This window comes from Sinocyclocheilus grahami, unplaced genomic scaffold, assembly GCF_001515645.1.
Source record: "Sinocyclocheilus grahami isolate Dianchi unplaced genomic scaffold, SAMN03320097.WGS_v1.1 scaffold67.1, whole genome shotgun sequence".
NCBI lineage: Eukaryota > Metazoa > Chordata > Actinopteri > Cypriniformes > Cyprinidae > Sinocyclocheilus > Sinocyclocheilus grahami.
This window is the reverse complement of record NW_015505246.1, coordinates 213,153-233,621: the sequence shown is the minus strand read 5'-3', so window position 1 is coordinate 233,621 and position 20,469 is coordinate 213,153. Positions and strand designations below refer to the sequence as shown.

The 20,469-nt window shown below is 38.6% G+C and overlaps 3 protein-coding genes across 7 annotated transcripts in view; all 3 read right to left on the bottom strand.

The window, feature by feature from the left end:
* Window positions 1–192: 192 nt before the first annotated feature.
* Window positions 193–6,830, bottom strand: LOC107585110 (probable G-protein coupled receptor 22). 2 transcript variants are annotated; one of them, XM_016271975.1, is made up of 2 exons: window positions 6,619–6,830; window positions 193–1,964 (listed from the first exon to the last, which is right to left on the bottom strand). In XM_016271975.1, the coding sequence occupies exon 2, from the start codon at window positions 1,866–1,868 to the stop codon at window positions 285–287; it is 1,584 nt and encodes a 527-aa protein (XP_016127461.1). In that variant the 5' UTR covers window positions 1,869–1,964; window positions 6,619–6,830; the 3' UTR covers window positions 193–284. The 2 variants fall into 2 exon arrangements, with proteins under 2 accessions (XP_016127461.1, XP_016127463.1); XM_016271977.1 differs by lacking the exon at window positions 6,619–6,830 and adding an exon at window positions 4,107–4,164.
* Window positions 6,831–9,137: 2,307 nt separating this feature from the next.
* On the bottom strand, window positions 9,138–19,155 carry LOC107585111 (collagen alpha-1(VII) chain). Of its 4 annotated transcripts, none has more exons than XM_016271978.1 (14): window positions 18,995–19,154; window positions 18,859–18,912; window positions 18,712–18,774; window positions 18,306–18,368; window positions 18,075–18,191; window positions 14,765–14,842; window positions 14,620–14,673; window positions 14,429–14,477; window positions 12,732–12,740; window positions 12,308–12,400; window positions 11,198–11,329; window positions 11,066–11,128; window positions 10,246–10,419; window positions 9,138–10,070 (listed from the first exon to the last, which is right to left on the bottom strand). In XM_016271978.1, exons 6-13 carry the CDS (start codon window positions 14,813–14,815, stop codon window positions 10,250–10,252), a joined length of 621 nt encoding a protein of 206 aa, XP_016127464.1. In that variant the 5' UTR covers window positions 14,816–14,842; window positions 18,075–18,191; window positions 18,306–18,368; window positions 18,712–18,774; window positions 18,859–18,912; window positions 18,995–19,154; the 3' UTR covers window positions 9,138–10,070; window positions 10,246–10,249. The 4 variants fall into 4 exon arrangements, with proteins under 4 accessions (XP_016127464.1, XP_016127465.1, XP_016127467.1 ...); XM_016271979.1 differs by having other exon boundaries at window positions 11,066–11,098; XM_016271981.1 differs by lacking the exon at window positions 12,308–12,400 and having other exon boundaries at window positions 18,995–19,155.
* col7a1 (collagen, type VII, alpha 1) overlaps window positions 14,923–20,469 on the bottom strand; it is a 92,990-nt gene continuing 87,443 nt past the window's right edge. Inside the window, exons 110-118 of the mRNA XM_016272084.1 lie at window positions 20,402–20,464; window positions 19,996–20,058; window positions 19,688–19,881; window positions 18,995–19,048; window positions 18,859–18,912; window positions 18,712–18,774; window positions 18,314–18,368; window positions 18,075–18,191; window positions 14,923–14,961 (exon numbers count right to left, since the gene is read on the bottom strand). Of these exons, the coding sequence (XP_016127570.1) occupies window positions 14,923–14,961; window positions 18,075–18,191; window positions 18,314–18,368; window positions 18,712–18,774; window positions 18,859–18,912; window positions 18,995–19,048; window positions 19,688–19,881; window positions 19,996–20,058; window positions 20,402–20,464 (702 nt within the window). The remainder of the gene's footprint in view (window positions 14,962–18,074; window positions 18,192–18,313; window positions 18,369–18,711; window positions 18,775–18,858; window positions 18,913–18,994; window positions 19,049–19,687; window positions 19,882–19,995; window positions 20,059–20,401; window positions 20,465–20,469) is intronic.

Here is a 20,469-nt window from a genome sequence, read left to right as displayed (position 1 = left end):
ATTTGCTAATTCTTCAAAGAGATTATTTTACAATAAATTCTAGTTCTTTCTTTTTCTTTGTTCCCTTAAGTCTCTTACAAATGTTTAAAATATGGTTACGGCCTTGAATTTAAACATGGTGAAATATGTTAAATGGAGATGAACATACTCATAGTAGCAGCTGAAAGCATAATTAAATTATCCAAAATATTTAATAAAAAAAACAAGAAAAGACAGATGTACACAAGTGAATGCACACTCAGATTCCATGTGAGCCTAGTTATAAGTCACAGACACACAAACACTCACTCTCTAACAGCCTCTGTCAGGCAGCGGTCAGTAGCATCGCTGCAATCTGCCCTGTGCTTGCGGCGGATCCTGGTATTAGCGCGAATGGGAGTCTGCGTGTTTTGCGGCCGCAGCCTGCGTAGACGCGTATGCAGAACTTTGCGCAGTTTTTGCCGCGTGAACGCATACAGCAGCGGATGTAGCACTACCGTCCAATAAGCAAGCACCAGGAAGCAGAGTCTCAAGCGTTCTAGCCAATCAGATGGCCCGATGGCCAGCATGAGAAGGGGCATGATGGAGAGAGGCGCCCAGCATAGCAGAAACGAGAGGATTATGATGACGGACATGCGAAAAACACGCCTTTGGCGTTCCCGCCGATCTCGGTGGCGCCGAACTGCTCGACGCAGAGCCAAAATGGCCGATACTGATGCTCCCACGCCCATGCTGGGAGGACCCTGAACGGGGGTGGGGCTTAGCTGAGTGGTTACTGTGGATACAGTGGGCATGGGGCTCAAAGGCGTGGCCACTGATGATGTAGCAGCGGTGGGGATGTGAGGGCTAGTTATGGCGGATACAGATGGGGCAGGACTCAAAGGCGTGGTTACCATTGAAGCAGTGGGGGTGGGGCTTAAAGGAGAGGTTATCACGGATACAGTAGGGGTGGGGCTAAGTGGCGTGGTGAGCGAGGGAGTGTTCGTCTCAGTGTTGATGGTTACTATTGTAACTGTATCTGAGGTGATAAGCGGGTCGGCTGAAAGCTGCGGTGGGGAGGTGGGTGTGTTTCTCGTCGTGTGATTTGGTGATCTCGTTGACTTTTTACGCCGTAACCAGAGACGATGCACAGGCCGTTTGCTGTCTCGGTGGGGCCTGGGTGTGCGTCCGATGCGGATGCGCAGTGCCTGAAGAATTCGCGAGTATGTAAACAGCATCACAGCAAGAGAGCACAGGAACACGGGAACCTGTAGTAACAGATGAGCCTGTAGAGTTCCTCCCCACTCAGAACAAAGCACAGTGCTATTGGAGTGCACAAACACCCCCGCGCCTTGCCCCGAAACAAACCCCGCCTCCACGAATGGTAGGAGGGGCACGGCTAAAGAAACCGCCCATACTCCAACAAGTAAAATGGTGGCTCTTCGAGGTGTCAGCAGGCGATTGGCTGGCCGGACGCTGATGTCATAGCGATCTAAGCTGATGAGTAGCAGGTTAAGTGCGGTGCCCACACTGGCGAAGCTGGCTGCCGATTCGTGGAGACAGCAGAGAAGGGCGTGGTGAGGAACCGAGGCTCCGCCCAGAATGAGGAGCGTGGCAGTGATTGGCAGGCAGAGGAGACAGAGCAGCAGGTCAAGGGTGTGCAGGCTGAGCGTGACGGCATGACTGACGGACTCCAACAGGCTGCAGTGACCACAGTATAACACCAGCACGGTCATATTGCCACCCACTCCCAGGAGCAGCTCCAGCAGCAGCACAGCACTCACCGTAGCCCGGAAGCCGAGCCACGACCCCTCCTGCTGAGCGAGTCCGGCCCCCACGCTATCTTCAGCCTGTAAGAGGGACAAACCGTGGCCCCCAGTAAAGCTGCCATCTGTCTCCATGGACACCATCGCCACGTGCCTTCAGGCATAGTAAAGCCAGCCACTCCTACTGGCCATGCTCCACCTACTCAGGTGTTTTCTTGGGGCGTTGAATGATTGACAGATCTATGATGGGAAGACAAAAACAGAATGAAACGCATTCTTTAATGAATAGGCCAAAATGTACAGTATTTACTGGAGCAGGGCACACTGAGATCCACTGTGACCCCTTTTCCACCGACAGGGTGCCAGGCTTTTCTTATATATTATGTTTATTAAACAGCATATATTTTTATAAATATAAAAGACAATATTTAAATACATTTAAAATGACTGATTTTTTGTATTATTTTAACAAAATTATTAATAAAAAATTGTATATACATTTCTATCTATCTACCTATCTACAAAATATAAAAATACATAAAAATATATATATTTTATAATATAAAAATAACATTTATTACATTTAAATGTACAGATTTATTTCTAGTGTTTTTATTTTTAATTTGTTTTGACAAAATATTTAAATGTTATTCATCTATCTATCTATCTTTCCATATAATTTATATATATACTGTATATATATATATATATAGTAAATAAAAAATAATAAAAATATATGAAACTAAACATTTAAAGCTTTTTATTGTTTTATTTGAATTTTTTTTAATTAAAATAATATCAAAGTTGAATATCTGCCAGTTGAATATCTGGATTTTAATATTGGTGCATCCCTAGTAGTATCATAGTCAGTTACGTCATTGTCACTCACTCAAGAGCAAACGCAGGATGGGACTAAGAGAGATTCACAGATGCAACCAACCGAGCACTGGCATCATTTTGGTGGAACAGGGGTATGACTTGTCCTTCTGAAGTGTAATAAGGTATTGATCTAGCAAGACAGGACAACAAAGATGAGTATGATGTACACGTGAGTCATCGTGTATGTGTGATTCTGCAGTCCCACACACAGCCAAGTTTTTGTGTCCAACAAGAGAACTACTCCGACAGATGAATTACAGCACAAAATGATCACTCACACATGACCAAGGACACAAACGATTGATGAAACCTTGATGAATTTAGCTATGGACACAGTAGTGTACACAGTGTACTGCTCAACGTCTGATTTAACATGTTATTTTTCTAATAAACTAAAAATCTAAAATACATGCCATCAAAACAAGCAGCTCTCAAATGATAGGCTGCGCAATCACAGCAGCCTGTCATTCCAAAAAAAAAAAATCATAAATATATATAAATAAATAAATAAGTTCAACTTGAGACTGATCCCATTTCTAGGATGGTTGTTACTATGGCAACTGGTTTACAGTTTAAGAGTGGTCAAAATACAAAATTTGAGACTTTCTGCATCTGTGGCTGCTCAAGTGGGGCTCAGACTTTGCCTTTTGAGCACATCTGTGATAATGACCGCAGGAGGAAAGTTTTGATGTTTAACACAATGAGACTGCAGATGGGGGGAGGGCAATATGGTTGGCGTGCCGATGCACCCCGTGCCATGCTGGTAATGAAAACAGGTCACTGCAGTGGAACTTTTGAGTGACAGTGGAAGACATAGATTTAGGGCTCGGATTCTGTGGTAGTACGAATAACTGAAGCTTGATATCTTATGCTCACAGAAGTGAGACTGAGGCCAAAAATAAGCAAGACTGACTTTTGTCAGAGATGGCAGATCACGGCGTTACATGTAAAAAACTAAGTAGTAGTGAAAGAGATAGAGAGAGAGGGAGAGAATGAGAGATGAGTGGGAGGTGCAGGTGCACAGTGTGTTGTGAAATCTCTGGAGGAGTTTGTTTCTACCTCCTACCCTCTATCCATCACTGTGCTATGCTTGAGTTCCATCCATCTTTCTTTGGACTAACCACGCTGTCTCAGCTCTTTCTGCCATTTATCAGACTCTATTTCATTATCATTGTTTTCCAAGCCAATTTGGTCAGTCCACGCTGGTTTGTAGCCTGCCTGATAAAGGAATAATTCACCCGAAAATGAAAACTTGCGCTTAGTTTCAAGTGAACGCTCAAAATACATTATTTGGGTAACACTTTACAATAATTAACTAACACTTTAATACACTTTAATACATTAACAAACATTAACTAATGGAGCCCTATTGTAAAATGTTACAATTATTTTTATTAAAGCATATACGTTCACAAAAACACTTTATTATATTAAACAGAAAAGCAAGCAGGTGCATGATTTGGCATGGCAGCCAATACAAATAATTAATAACCGTTTCCTTACCTAAATCCTGCGTTTGGACCAGGCTCGGTTGCAGAAAAAGTGAATGCACATCACTTTGTGCTTCTGAAATTAGGCTATTATCTTCTTCTATATAGTGTAGTAGTTTTACTATCTCTTTGTCGTACGTGGCCGCTTGTCAAGTATGAAAAACACACGTTTAATTTAAATTCTGAATATATTATCATATAGGCTACAGCGTGGAAAGAATGATCCATTTAAATTTATTAAAAACTGTCACTCATTCATCATGATCTCACAAAGTTCCGTTTTAACCAATGAATGTGACCACATTGAAACTTTTTTAATGAAGTTACGAGCATGATAGAACTCAGCACCAGACAAAAAGCGGTGAGTGCGTGGATTCCAACCTAAACACATCTGATTGGCCATTGCGTTGTAGAAATCAACAAACATATCTGTGATTGGCTACTTTGCTCCCCTCTGCAAAAATGCATTGTAAAATAATTTGACGCTTTCCAAAACAGAAGGGCAGATACGCTGGATTGTTTGCCAAATCTATTTCGTTATGCTATTATTACAAAGAAAACAGATCCTAGACCAGGAGCTATGGGCAGCTTTTCCATCTAAAAGCAATCAGTTAGACTATTTTACACTATGAGTTAGACTATATTACACGCGAAACTAAAGCCCGGTCCTCCCCCTCGGTCCGGAGGGGGGGGGGTCACAGGGATCTCCGTGGGGGGGCAAATCTCCCCTGGCCCCCCCTCTGGATCCGGGCCTGGTTCTCTGTATTCCAAGCATTCTGAAGTCATATGATAGCTTTGTGTGCAGAATTTAAATGTAAGCAAAAGTAGATTGAGATATTATCGAGATATATTTTGAATTAGTTTTTATTTTTGTACTTTCTGTTTTCAAATTAACTTTAATTTTTGTTTGTTTAATTTGTAATTTTTATTATAGTTTTTTTTTTTTTTTTAAATATATGTGTATCTAGTTTCTATTCATTTTTACTTCAGTTTTAGTTATCAGTTTATTCAGTTTTAGTATATCAAGTTAAACTAAAATGATGCTTTGGCTACTAGCTGAAATAAAAATAAGTTACATTTTCTTTCTGTCTTTCTTTTTTTACGTGACAGAAGGAAGCTGTTTTTTAATAGTTTTATATTTGGTTAACTATAATATCGTGTTCTTTATTTTGCATATTGAAACTTGCACATTAAGATAAGTCACATGATGACATCAAACCTGTAAAGCCTTATCAAGGCTTTTTCCTTTGTGTTGCACAGAAAAAAAAAAAATAAATTATATATATATATATATATATATATATATATATATATTGAATGACATGACATGTGAGTAAACAGTCACAATATGTTCCTATTCCTTGTACAACAGCAGAGGCATTCGAACCACACATTTATGCAAAAAATTGCACATATGCATGTGATAATGAATCTGTTGGCGTGTCTCTGTGGACAAAATGGTCCTACAGTTGCGTGGAGTCAAAATTGATTTATAATGAACTATATTAATAGTGGAATGAATATGCAAATCCATTAAATTTGTTTACAGACTATTTGGAAATGAGAGCGTGACAACACGTGAAACTACAGTCACTACAGAGGGAAGAACCAAAATAACTCCACATCTAGAAGGAGCTAAAATAGCTGATGATCTAGATTCCTCTTTCCTTTCATACACATTTTTAACACATCAGGGCCACTTATATACCTGCTCCACACTCCATTGTTCCTCTGTTGCTGATTGTCCTAAAAACAAGCTGTAGCCTTTCATCTTATTATAAATGTACACACACCATCTCATACATCCTCTTCTCTTCTTTTCCTTCCTTCAAATGGCATCTTGCAGCCTGATCTGAAGTGCATCTGAAAATCCCTTTGACTGTAATCAGTGAGAATGTGCATGTGGGAGCAAGATGATGATGATGATGATGGGTGTGATGAATGTCAAATGATTGACGCAGGCGTATTTAACTTTTTTCCCCTTAATAATTTGCTGGAGTCACGTGTCACTGAGCATGTGCATGTGTCCAGTTGTGTTTGAAAGCATCAATGTGAGAGGATGATGCCCTGATGCAAATTGAACTGTCATAATAAGCAACTCGTAAGCCTAAGAGTCCATTGTGACTGATAATAATGGCTATTCAAACTAATGAAAAAACATTAATTTGCAATATAGCTATTTTAAATGACTCTTGAATTTCACACACACGGGCTGACCGCAGATTACAGGCAACACATGGATTTGCTCGGTAAACAAATCGTCCGTAGTGGCGACATACCCCGCATTTGACATTGCTGCCAATTTTTTGCAGTGTAAGGAATATTAGTAGTCGAGTCCAGATCAAACGACACTGCTGATTGTCTCTTATCATTTCTATACCCAGGCGCGTGTTGCCAAAATGTACCACTTAAACAGCCGAGAACCAATGAAGAGTGACGGTAAAATGGAACCGAATGGCAATTAAGTGAAAAGATCAATAGCCTCGTGAGTAGTGTGAAGATGCATTGAGGAGGTTTTTACTCACCTTGCCCCGCGCGCCGGGAATCCCCGCTACATTCCACTGCGGTCCGTTCAGCGCGCGCTATACTCGCTCTCTCACTCTACTAGAGCGCGAGATTCCGTGGGGCTTCAGGACAGTCCGCTGTCAGGTACGTGCCCGGAATAAATGTCGCACCTTCTGTGGTGCTAAACGGTGATAGAAATCGCCACTGTGCTTCTGTGAGTACCCATGAGTGCCGCTATCCTGTGTACTAGACGTACTGAACCCGCTCCCTCTGCGCTATCGCGCATCCACGCTGTCTGCAGTCCGCACGATCCTTACAAACCAATTTATAAGATATGGTTTCTGTGTTGACAACACTGTATTACTATTTTCTATGGTTTTATTTCTTTATTTTATAATAAGCACTACATTAAACATGCGAGTTGTTAACATTAGCCTATGTAAATAAGAACACTGTAAAAATATTTTCGAAGTTGTAAATAAAACAAAGATTATTTGAGTACCTTTTACAAGAAAATACTACTTCAGTCTTTCTACTTCAAAATTTCAATGTTACTTGTCGATTCTTTGTAATTATTTGTGAAATTTAGCAATTTATTTAAAAATAACATTTTATTGAAAAAAACAAAACATGGAAGATAACAAAAATATCCAGAGAAAATATATTTTTATATATATTTTAACTACCCCCCCCCCCCCCCCAAAGCATTCAAAAATTCAATTACACAGTGTTTATTAAGTTATTATACAAAGGCAGACATATACACATATATATCCACAAATACAAAAGCACAACATACCAGTCATTAGAGTGAAATGTATTTATTGCCTGTGCCAATATTTGGTTATTTTCCAGAAACGGTATTGATACCAAATTTTATGGTAGTCCTTTAGTTTGCCCTTTATACTGTAGGTTATTCTTTCCAATATAGTATAATGTGCCAGATCTTTCAGCCAATGATCAGTGAATGGACCTTCTATTCTTCAGTAGAATGCTACTAAACATTTTGCAATAACTAGACAAAATGTCAATCATTTTAGTGTGATAATAATGATAAACTTACCGAAATAAACCCAAAGCACATATTTCAGGGATCACTGGAATTGATTTTGAAATAATTGAGGAAATTAGTGTTACACTTTTTGCCAGAGTGTCTTAGTCACCTCACATCCCCAGATACAGTGAAAGAATTCTCCCTTATATTTTTGGCATTTGAAACATATATCTGGGATGTTTGAGTTAAACTTACATAACTGTTCAGGGGTGACATAAGTACGCATTACCCAGTTGTATTGAATCAACTAGTATTAATTGACAAATTCTGGGCTTTAACACATGTCTAGCTCCATTCTAAATCCGAAAGGTCATATTGCAAATCCATACCTCTAGCAACTCTATTGGATTCAGATGATTCTTTAGAGCAGTTAACAAATTTGCAATAAAGCAATGAAATTTGATTAGTACTAAGTTCCTTATAAAACATAAGCTGTTGTAGTTCTTTTTGTAAAGGTCTAGATATTGAATAATTTTGCTTGACGTTGATATAGCTGTGAATTTGTAAGTATTTAAAAAGTGTCATTGGACTTTAAAAGGACATCAATGTATCGCCCTTAAATAAATCACCAATCTTCAAATTTTTAAATGAAAATAATTTCTACACCAGTTTTTTCAGTGTATACATGTTTCCTCTATGAACTTTAATGCTCGGCACAATAATGAAAGGGCAAAGAAATTGCTTTTCAATGTCAAAATCAATGTCACCCAATCTTTCAAAATGCAATTAACATACATCTTCCTTCCCAAGGATATTTAGTAGATATGGAAAGGGCAATTTAAAAGGCATATGTAATGATCTGAGAGAATGAGGAATGCATCCGCATGAAAGCTAATTTTCCCAAATATTCACTGCACTCAAGGCTTGATAAAAACATGATATAAATTAAGACATGGTTGACCTCTGGAGCACCGCAGTGAATTTGATGCACAGCTGTCAGTGACTGACATTACAATAAACTCATTAAAATCAACAATGACGGATTAATCTCATGAATGAACAGAATAAAAATATAGACTGGCACTCAAACAATGTTATTAAGCAGGCATGAGAATATAAAACAAAATACTCTAACAGATGGACTGTCTAAAATGCAGTCAATGAATAAATATGAGTAGAAATGAATATGAAAACAGTGTTTGAATGACAGCCCTGGAGGAGTAGTAATGACTGTACATTGGCATCTTAACAAGACGGTCCAGAATCATTACTGAATCATCAGATGTGTGTGACTAGGATTGATGCACAAAACAAACTCCCCACCCCACCCACCTCCCAAAAAGACAACACAGCATAGAGTAACACCAAATTAACAGAGAGAGAGAGAGAAGAGAGAAGGAAAAGACTATGTAGTTCTTTTCTAAATAAACTACAGGTGGTTACTGACCTTTTAATGAGGCTCTAGTTGACAAATAAGTCTAGTCAAATGTAGATCTGCACTATATTCATTGTTAAAACGAGAGCTCCAGCACCATTAAATTTCAGTCTTGTTTCAGGTTTATTTTTTCCCTTATAAATTTTAATGTTTATTTCAAGCAAATACAGAACACATGAAGAAAAGATCACTTTACAACATATGAATGTATATTTAGAAAATGACTACTTTTTATGTGCTATTAAAACTGGCAGACAGGAAGTGCCTTGTGCAAAGAAAACTTTAAATTGCTCCAACATCACTTAAAATGAACAGGACTGTAGGATCCATATACTATAATGGAAATAAACACTGAATATAATGAACGGAATACATGAAAACATTAAAACCAGTCAACAATATAAAAATATCTTTAAAAATAGCACCATTTGTCCAAGTAAACATGCAACATCTGATAATACAAGAACATTCATTCTCATTTTCAAGCAGATAAAAATACAGATCTACAGATAAAAATACAGATCTACATTTACAGTACAATTTTGTACAGCATAGACTTATTCTACGAACAAGTCTAAGATGAATTTGTTAAGAATATTACAATGTGTGTTCTAGTTTCTGGTTTTAGCACCTGAGAAAATGTCAGTGGGTGTAACTATGTGACAACAAGGATTAAGTGAGAAATGGAAGATAATGTGGTATGCTGTTACTGACTGGACTTACTGTATGTACATGTGTATATATATATATATATATATATATATATATAATGTATGTAGATGAATCCAGATTGGCAGGAATATTAACAGATGTTTGGCAGCTCAACAGACACAAAATAAATAAACAAGAAAAACCTTAAAGATCTGATCAATATTTAAAATGTGCTTGTTCCGCTGAGGCAAAGGTGTTGACATCAACCTTTACCTTGATCTCTTGTGCATGATGGCAGTGTTGAACACTGAGGTTTAGATTTTTTTATATTGCTGATGAGTTAGAGATCCTCCATTTGCAATCAACTCTTGTCTTCAAGCTAAAACACAATTCTATAAAACATAGAAGACAGAATTGTGAGAAAAACACAATAGAGACAGATATACACAGATGCAGTGCAAAAATCACATCTCTATCCCATCCAATTCATAATTTATTTAGAAATATGCATTAATGCACCATTTGTTACCTTCAGCATTTTCTATTAATCAGTGCGTGTTAATGTACCTTCTTATTGTTGTAGACAGAGTTTCTCACAATCTTCCTTCTGTAAAAAGCGGTTAGCATTTCCTCCACAGCCGCTGTAGATAAAAGGTCTACAGACGCCCACCTCAGAGTTAAAGTACCAACGCAAAGTATAGCGAGAACAATTACCCTCTTCCATGGGCAAGATGCAGGAGTCTAAAAACAAACATTAAAGAAAAATAATTAAATGGTTGAATGGTAATGGATAATCACCAATTCTTCTTTTGTTCCATGGAATACACTACCGTTCAAAAGTTCTATCCTGAATTAATGCAATTTGAACAATATTGCGAAAGACACTGTTGAAATACACAAATGCACACAAGGCAGATTCAACTTTTAAACTTGTCATTATGGCATCTCTCTATAGTTAAAAGTGCAACAGAGATCTGTAGAAATGTCCAGCTATTTTCTGTGGCGGGACAGCTGCTTGCAATCTCATACTAAGAGCTGTCATACAGATGAGTCAGCGGGTTGACAACATGCAGAAGATACACAGAGAAACAACAGGAAGTGAGAACAGCAAAGAACAATAGTATGCAGCAATTACAGAGTGCAAAAATTATGATAATCCATCACAGTTTTGTTAAGGGTTTGACATTTTTCCCACAGATAGCATTTTTAAGCATTTTTTCCCCAACAAAGACACGGAAAAGCAGTAAAAATGAAGAGAATAAAATAGGCACCATCAATACTTTTATTGCCACAGTAAAGGCTCCCCAACATACTCATGCGTAAAGATAAAGAGCCTTTAATCTCTAATCTTTAATCTAATAATGATGAATGAGGAGTGGTTGCTTACCTTCACCCTTCACCTCAAATTTGGTCCTTTCAGCTTTTAAAGAATCAAAAGAGACGGTTTGACCTGCCAAAATGTCCATATATTATACTACGTCTGCACACGAAGCTACAAACAAACAAAAAATTGGCATACCCTGGCTTTTATTGACAGTGGTGTCATAGTCAGCAATCTCCACCATTGGAGCATCATCATCATAGGTCTCTATAGAGTAAATGTGCTCGTAGTCTGGATCATTTGTGTTCATCACAACACGCAGCTTTTGACCTGCAAAAAACAAGGAAAGAATATGAGGGCTATTGAGGGAGATCAGAGTTTAGAATGCTGGGATATCGTAGTTTGAGAGAATTAGATGTACTGTACATGTGCAACTGGATATGTTAAATACAAGCATGTATTTAACATATCCCACTTATGTTTAAGGCAGAAACATAGTTTCTGTTTAAAGGGGTAGTTTAAAGAGAAAAATTTAAATTCTGTCATAATTTACTCAGTCTTGTTTCAAACTTGAATGACTTACTTTCTTCCACAGAACATTATAATGAGAGGTTTTGTAAATGTTGACACTGCTTTTTTAAATAATGCAGAATGACCACCATTGTGAAAAAGAAGTACACTTTAGCACACTTTCAAAAAAGAGAACTTATTACAGAAATAGCATACTTGAAAAGAATATTCTTTAGTGTGAATTGAATGCAATGTTCACGGACACTTAATTGCCTGTGAATGTCATTTAATGTTATTTCTATTAAAAGTCTTTTATGTCATGTATTTAAATATACTTGTAATTACACATTTGCAATGATGATGCAATTCAGTACATTTAACACAATCATTTTAGATGTAATATTGAATAACAAACTACAGTCAAAACTGGTGTGTGCTTTAGTATGTATGCCAACACATTAAAAAGTGTACTTCTTTAAAGCATGACAAAAAAATATGCTATGTGTACGTATACGTGCACATTCAATGTTTCATGTTCACAAGGCAAGAGATAGATAGAGATAGGGCTTTTGTGGTATGGAAACAATCAGTGTGAACATTCTTCAAAATATCTTCTTTTGTGTTCCACGTTTGAATAAAAGAGTAAATGATGACAGAATTTGTATTTTTGGGTGAACTGTTTCTTTAAACTAGTCCTTTCAAGGAAGTCATAAATAGAGGACAGAGTGACAGGAGTTTTGAGTTTAGAAGAGAGGAGGATAAACCGAGATAGAAGGATGAAATGAGGATAGGACTCACCCTCCTCGTCCCCTTGGACTAGTGAGCGCTCAGGGGACGTGGAGGAGCTTCGGTAAGCCTGCACTGGTACAGGTTTCTCAACTTCCTGAACACCTGAGAACACGCCCATAACGAATCACACAAATGCAAGATAGTAAAACCCATCAGTGAACACACTCACACAGGCATCCATGCATGTAAAGATGCACTCAAAGTTCATGCACTACATCAACAATTTAGCATGCACAAAACCCGGAATTCAGCCATGTGGACACAGACCAGAAATACTCATGAACATACTCAACAAGGTTTATACAGACAGAGACCACATAAAACAGTCACACACAAGCCTACTGTTAGTGAACTGTAAGCACATTAGTTGCTGTTGCAATGATAGGAAAATGTCTACAGGCTATATTGAGGCTTTATAAAAGTCACAACTTACCTCCACAAGCTTAGGGAAAAAAGAGAGAAAGTTGGAGAATTAAATTCAAGGATACAAAAGAGAAATTAAAATCAACATCAATCAGCATTTGCAACCCGTTGTATTTCTGTAAAATGTATTTCCAAGTAAAAAAAGAATATACAGTGAAAAAGGCAGGGCTATAGAGTAGGGATGCACCGATACCGATACTGGATACCGATCGGTATCGGCCCGATACTGAGCTCCTGTACTCGTACTCGTTAAAATGCCCCGATACCAAAGGCTGATACCACACAGCATGCGATAAGTGCCGTATTCAGACAAAGAAACACCGACAACAGAACAACAGACAGCAGAATGGTTATTAGAGATTAAGGATGTCTACGAAGTACTGTATATGCATGCAATGAATATAATGTTAAAATTCAGTATTAACGCCTGTATAGCTGATGTGTGCGAGCTGATAAGCAAAGCACGCAGAGTGGGTTGAGCGCGCGGCGGCGCTCATGCGCAAGCTTGTTGAGTTAATAGCCCTTTCTCACAGACATCACTGGAAAGTTTGTAGTTCGGTCGGATATGTCAAAAACAAGTAAGTAAAACAATGCACAAGTTACTTAACGGTAGGGAGGGAGAGAGAGAGCGCGCGCGCACTTCTGTTGTGTGATCTTTGATGTTCATTCACTTAGCACATGCATCATTTGGATTAAAACTAAACCGTAAAAATAAGACCATTTATAGGGGCATTCACTATAAACATAATTTATTTTCAACCTTAGGCATACATGACTTTCTGGCCAAAGTGAATCTAGCAGCCTGTGTCAAATGCGCTAGGCTGTACTGTACTTGTCCCTCTCATTTTGCACCAGTACAAATACGTGCAGTAACAAAAACTTGTCAAATACATTTTAATGGGCATAATTAAGTGTGAAAATAACAGAAGGATATACAGTCAAACCAAAAATTATACAGAGACCAGATATAATTTTTGATATTTATGTAAGTGAGGATAGCTAAATAAAGTAAACTGTGACAAATTATACCCAAAAATTCTTCACACAGTGGACTACCAGTAAAACACAAATTTGGGACCAAAAATTATTCAGACAAAAAAAATGAAGTTCAGGTTTGCATGAACCTGGATGACAGCATGCCCAGGAGACTAAAGGCTGTCATTAAGGCTAAGGGTTGCCCGACTAAGTATTGATAGTTGTGTAAATACTGTCATACTAACAGCTGTCTGAATAATTTTTGGTTGATTGTAATCCATTACATACCTTTCTATCAAAGTTATCTAGCATTATCAAGCTGAATTTGTTCTGACACAGTTTAACTCTGAGTTCTTGTCATATTTTATTACCATTTTCTAAACTATAGCGAATAAACTGTGATAATGTGAGAAAACTTGAAGGTGTCTGAATAGATTTTGGTTTGACTGTGTCTATTTGATAAATGAAGGTAACCAACTAACATTATACATACTCTTTTTGTTTCTGTACCCAATATTTAAAAAATGTACAAATGCAATAAAAATATTAGTATCGGTACTCGGGATCGGCAAGTACAAAAAATAAAATTATCGTATCGGGCGAGTACTACAAAAAGTGGTATCGTGCATCACTACTGTAGAGGATTTGTTTTGATTTCATGACATTAAAAAGAGTCATTGATGATGATGGAAAATTGTTGTAGATGGAGATAAATGACGATTATCCACTCACCACAATGCAGGTTCATCTCACTTCGAACATAAGTCCGAATCTCATCCTCCTTTAAGAATAAAGAGAGATGCAAGCAGCCCTTGTGTCATTGTAACTTATCTTGAGGATTCAATGAGACTCGAGTAGCAGAATAAAATACGTATGATGACATTACAATAAATCATGAATCACAAACGTCTATTTGTTCTGACCGTCATGCTTGTTTCTCCTCTGTCTCCTTTAGGTCCATCAGAGCCAATCTCGCCCTGATACAAAAACACAAAGAGACACATTTAGTGATGACAGATATACAGTATGGAGAAAAAATGCAAAGGACAAGTAGGTGTATAGAGTCACCTGTTCTCCTCTTTCTCCTGGGATCCCAGGGATGCCACGTGGGCCAACCATAGCAGGGCCTGGAGGACCTCTTTCACCCTACAAAAAATATTCAATACGTCACATATGATGAACTAACCATGGCTCCTTGTGCATATGAATCAGTGTTTCCTGCAGTGCTATTCAGGAGCAGCACTGCACTGCTGCTGATCCTGCTGCTCCAAATCAATACAAACAATATCACAGCAAAAGAGAAAAAAAAAAAAATTGATAAAATAAATAGAACTGTACTTTATGTGATGAGAGAAAGACTCTGTAATGAATCTGTCAAACTAATTGACAAATCAGTCCGAAAAGTGTAAATGGTCTGAACCACTAAATTGGTACGACAACTAACATCCTCCGTGAATAGGCTCTGATTACTCACTTGTTCGGTGAACCACAGGTTATGACATAAAATGAGCCCAGAACGTTATTGTGCTATGTGTTATATATTTTTTTTAATGTAGAAAATGTATATTCATAAGGTTAGTGAAAGTTTAATTACTCAATGGTTGTCCATATGACAGCATTACTTGAGAGATACCATTATAGACATATATCTGCAGTTGTAATTTATTCTAATTCAAAGACCTATCATCATTTTAAAAAGCATGCTGTGTGCTCCACTGTCAATGACAAAAATAATCTATGGAAACAGACATGTATAACAACTCTATAATTATGTAAATGCCTCTTTGCACATATACAGTATTAGGGATGCACCGAAACTGTCACGAATCCGGTCTATGAACTTCAATTCACTCACCACCAGAGGTCACCCTTAAAAATAATCTATGGAAACAGACATGTATAACAACTCTATAATTATGTAAATGCCTCTTTGCACATATACAGTATTAGGGATGCACCGAAACTGTCACGAATCCGGTCTATGAACTTCAATTCACTCACCACCAGAGGTCACCCTTCCATTACATTGACTCTCGCACTACACAAACTGTTGCATGTCATCCCGGACTACATATCCCATCATCCATTGCACTGATTGCACACAGCACTGATTGCAAACAGCTGTAACCAATCACACATTCACTATATAACACTCATTCAGATCCCTTTCACACTGCCGAGTATTGTTTAGAGTTTATCACTTTGATAGCTGATAGCTACTTTACGGAGCCTGCCCTGGTTTCCATAGTCATAGTCATAGTCATAGTCATAGTCATAGTCATAGTCTTGTCTTTCCCGCTTTCCCGCTTTCCCGTGTTACCTGATTATTGCCTGTTTCTCTTGGATTAACCCTTTGCCTGCTGTTTCGGACTGTGTTTACACCTTGCCTGGACTCTAGCTCGTGTTATTGGATAACCCCTGGTGTCAAGCCCTCTGGATATTGTTAGCCGCTGATCGACCACGCCCGTTTTGGATTACTCTTCTGTCTTGCCCTTTATATACCTGTTTGCCATTGTCTGACCCATGCCTGTTTCATGACCACACGCTTTAATAAAGCATTGCAGATGGATCCGCACGTCCCGCGTCCCGTTCGCCCCGTAACAGATACCAGTTTTTCCAGTTCTCGCCCGATACAGATACTTTTATTTTTGGTACTTGCCGATACCGAGTATGATACCAATATTTTTATTGCATTTATACATTTGTTAAATATTGGGTACAGAAACCAAAAGAGTATGTATAATGTTAGTTGGTTAAATTAATTTATTAATTTATCAAATAGACACAGTCAAACCAAAATTTATTCAGACACCTTCAATTACAATCAACTAAAAATTATTCAGACGGCTGTTATTATGACAGTATTTACACAACTATCAATACTTAGTCGCACAACCCTTAGCTTTAATGACAGCCTGTAGTCTCCTGGGCATGCTGTCATCCAGGTTCATGCAAACCTGAACTTCAATGTTTTTCCCAGAATCGGTCTGAATAATTTTTGGTCCCAAATTTGTATCAGTTTTACTGGTAGTCCAATGTATGAAGAATTTTTGTGTATAATTTGTCCCAGTTTACTTTATTTTGCTATCCTCACTTACATAAATGAACTATAGTGTCCTGCACCCAATAGTAAAAAAATATATAAAATATATCTGGTCTCTTAATAATTTTTGGTTTGACTGTATATCCTTCGGTTATTTTCACACTTAATTATGCCCATTACAATGTATTTTACGAGTTTTTGTTACTTTCACTGTTCATTTTTTTTGCTCTATGGTACATCATCTTTAATTTAATAGCATTAGAGCTGCTCCATTGCAGTGGCTTAGTACTGTAATCACGCGCTGTAATAATGCAGGGAACCACTCGTTATAAATCTCCTAACTGTGATATTTTCAGAAATAGAAGTCGCGTTTTTTTTCATCTGAAACGTGCTGCGATTTATATTCCAAAGCCACTCATATGATGCAGAAACACTCAAGCAAGCAAAACGTGCGCAACACGTGCACGTATTTGTACTGGTGCAGAATGAGAGGGACAAGTAGTACAGCCTAGCGCATTTCACACAGGCTGCTAGATTCACTTTCGCCAGAAAGTCATGTATGCCTAAGGTTGAAAATAAACAATGTTTATAGCGAATGCCCCTATAAATGGTCTTATTTTTTTATTTAGTTTTAATCCAAATGATGCGTGTGCTAAGTGAGTGAACATCAAAGATCACACAACAGAAGTGCACGCGCTCTCTCTCTCTCTCTCTCTTAACTACTGTTAAGTAACTTGTGCATTGTTTTACTTGCTTGTTTTTGACATATCCGACCGAACTACAAACTTTCCATTTAGTTTTAATCCAAATGATGCGTGTGCTAAGTGAGTGAACATCAAAGATCACACAACAGAAGTGCACGCGCTCTCTCTCTCTCTCTCTCTTAACTACTGTTAAGTAACTTGTGCATTGTTTTACTTGCTTGTTTTTGACATATCCGACCGAACTACAAACTTTCCAGTGATGTCTGTGAGAAAGGTATATTCACTCGACAAGCTCGTGCATCTGCGCCGCCGCGTGCTCCATCCATGCAGCGTGCTTTGCTTATCAGCTCGCGCACATCAGCTATAAAGGCGTTAATACTGAATGTTTAGCATTATATTCATTGCATACATATACTTCGTAGACATCCTTAATCTCCAATAACTCCATTCTGCTGTCTGTTGTTCTGTTGTCGGTGTTTCTTTGTCTGAATATGGCATCACATGCTGTGTGGTATCGGCGTTTGGTATCGGGGCATTTTAACGAGTACGAGTACAGGAGATCAGTATCGGGCCCAATACCGGATACATCCCTATACAGTATGTATGTATTGATATAAAGTATGTTTGATACCTTTTGTCCTTGCAGGCCCTCTGGACCTTTACCTCCAGAAGGTCCTTGAGGGCCTGTTAGACCAGGGGGTCCATCCGCTCCTCTTGAACCAGGGGGACCAGGGATACCAGCTTGGCCCTAAAGAAAGCAGGCGGAGGATGTTTTAAGGTGGAACATTTGATAAGACTTTTCACTGAGATCAGCAGTGTTAGGCTTAAACAGCCGTGGAGCTAAAGTATCTGGTATACTCACCCGTTCACCTTTCTCTCCTTGTGATCCCTTCGTCCCCGTAACTCCATCAAAGCCTCTGTCACCCTGGGCATCAACAGATGAACGTTACATGGTTTGTTTAAAGTTTCATTGCACCTTTTCCACTTTACTTTTTGAAATTAGAAGGATTGCAGAGTATGTATACCTATGTTGCAGTAAAACATTTTGTCTGCTGGTTTATTCAGCAGTGATTTTAAAAGAATTGGTACGTTGCTACCAATCAATCTTAGGCAACACTTAGGCAACATTAAATGTTTTAATTATAAATATTTAGATATTACATTTTTTTGACATGTTCAAAGGCATATGTGTTTCATCAATTACAGTGACAACACTATTATTCAGTATGATCTCAGACCAATATGTTTCCCATGCGATATGCTTTTACCTTGGCTCCAATGAGTCCCTCCTTCCCTGGACTTCCTGTGGAACCTGAAGACCCGACTTCACCCTGAAATAAAATTTGCCATAAAAACAAGATAATGAAAGGAATTGCATACATGCCTCACACAAAAACAAATGCATGTGTACATACCTGCTCTCCTTTCCTCCCTGGCAATCCCGGTCTGCCATTAATCCCAGCATCCCCCTATGAACAGACACATTTCATCACTTCCAGCAAAACATGGCGACACGACAAAAACTTTCCTCAAGCTCCCCTTATTACTCACCTTGTCTCCCTTTGGTCCACTTTGTCCACATGCTCCCTTGGCGCCTCGTTCTCCCTGTAAGCCATTAAAGCTCAGTCAAACTGTCAATCACTCAATGTTACAGGGAGTAATGACACTAGAGAAAAGCTCCCTGGGAGGGACTATTTAGAAAGAATAACACCATTCATGTGTCAGTCATACACACGACCACACAAACTCACACACGCCCTTCAATTGCTGTCTTTCTATTTAGTTTTAATCCAAATGATGCGTGTGCTAAGTGAGTGAACATCAAAGATCACACAACAGAAGTGCACGCGCTCTCTCTCTCTCTCTCTCTTAACTACTGTTAAGTAACTTGTGCATTGTTTTACTTGCTTGTTTTTGACATATCCGACCGAACTACAAACTTTCCAGTGATGTCTGTGAGAAAGGTATATTCACTCGACAAGCTCGTGCATCTGCGCCGCCGCGTGCTCCATCCATGCAGCGTGCTTTGCTTATCAGCTCGCGCACATCAGCTATAAAGGCGTTAATACTGAATGTTTAGCATTATATTCATTGCATACATATACTTCGTAGACATCCTTAATCTCCAATAACTCCATTCTGCTGTCTGTTGTTCTGTTGTCGGTGTTTCTTTGTCTGAATATGGCATCACATGCTGTGTGGTATCGGCGTTTGGTATCGGGGCATTTTAACGAGTACGAGTACAGGAGATCAGTATCGGGCCCAATACCGGATACATCCCTATACAGTATGTATGTATTGATATAAAGTATGTTTGATACCTTTTGTCCTTGCAGGCCCTCTGGACCTTTACCTCCAGAAGGTCCTTGAGGGCCTGTTAGACCAGGGGGTCCATCCGCTCCTCTTGAACCAGGGGGACCAGGGATACCAGCTTGGCCCTAAAGAAAGCAGGCGGAGGATGTTTTAAGGTGGAACATTTGATAAGACTTTTCACTGAGATCAGCAGTGTTAGGCTTAAACAGCCGTGGAGCTAAAGTATCTGGTATACTCACCCGTTCACCTTTCTCTCCTTGTGATCCCTTCGTCCCCGTAACTCCATCAAAGCCTCTGTCACCCTGGGCATCAACAGATGAACGTTACATGGTTTGTTTAAAGTTTCATTGCACCTTTTCCACTTTACTTTTTGAAATTAGAAGGATTGCAGAGTATGTATACCTATGTTGCAGTAAAACATTTTGTCTGCTGGTTTATTCAGCAGTGATTTTAAAAGAATTGGTACGTTGCTACCAATCAATCTTAGGCAACACTTAGGCAACATTAAATGTTTTAATTATAAATATTTAGATATTACATTTTTTTGACATGTTCAAAGGCATATGTGTTTCATCAATTACAGTGACAACACTATTATTCAGTATGATCTCAGACCAATATGTTTCCCATGCGATATGCTTTTACCTTGGCTCCAATGAGTCCCTCCTTCCCTGGACTTCCTGTGGAACCTGAAGACCCGACTTCACCCTGAA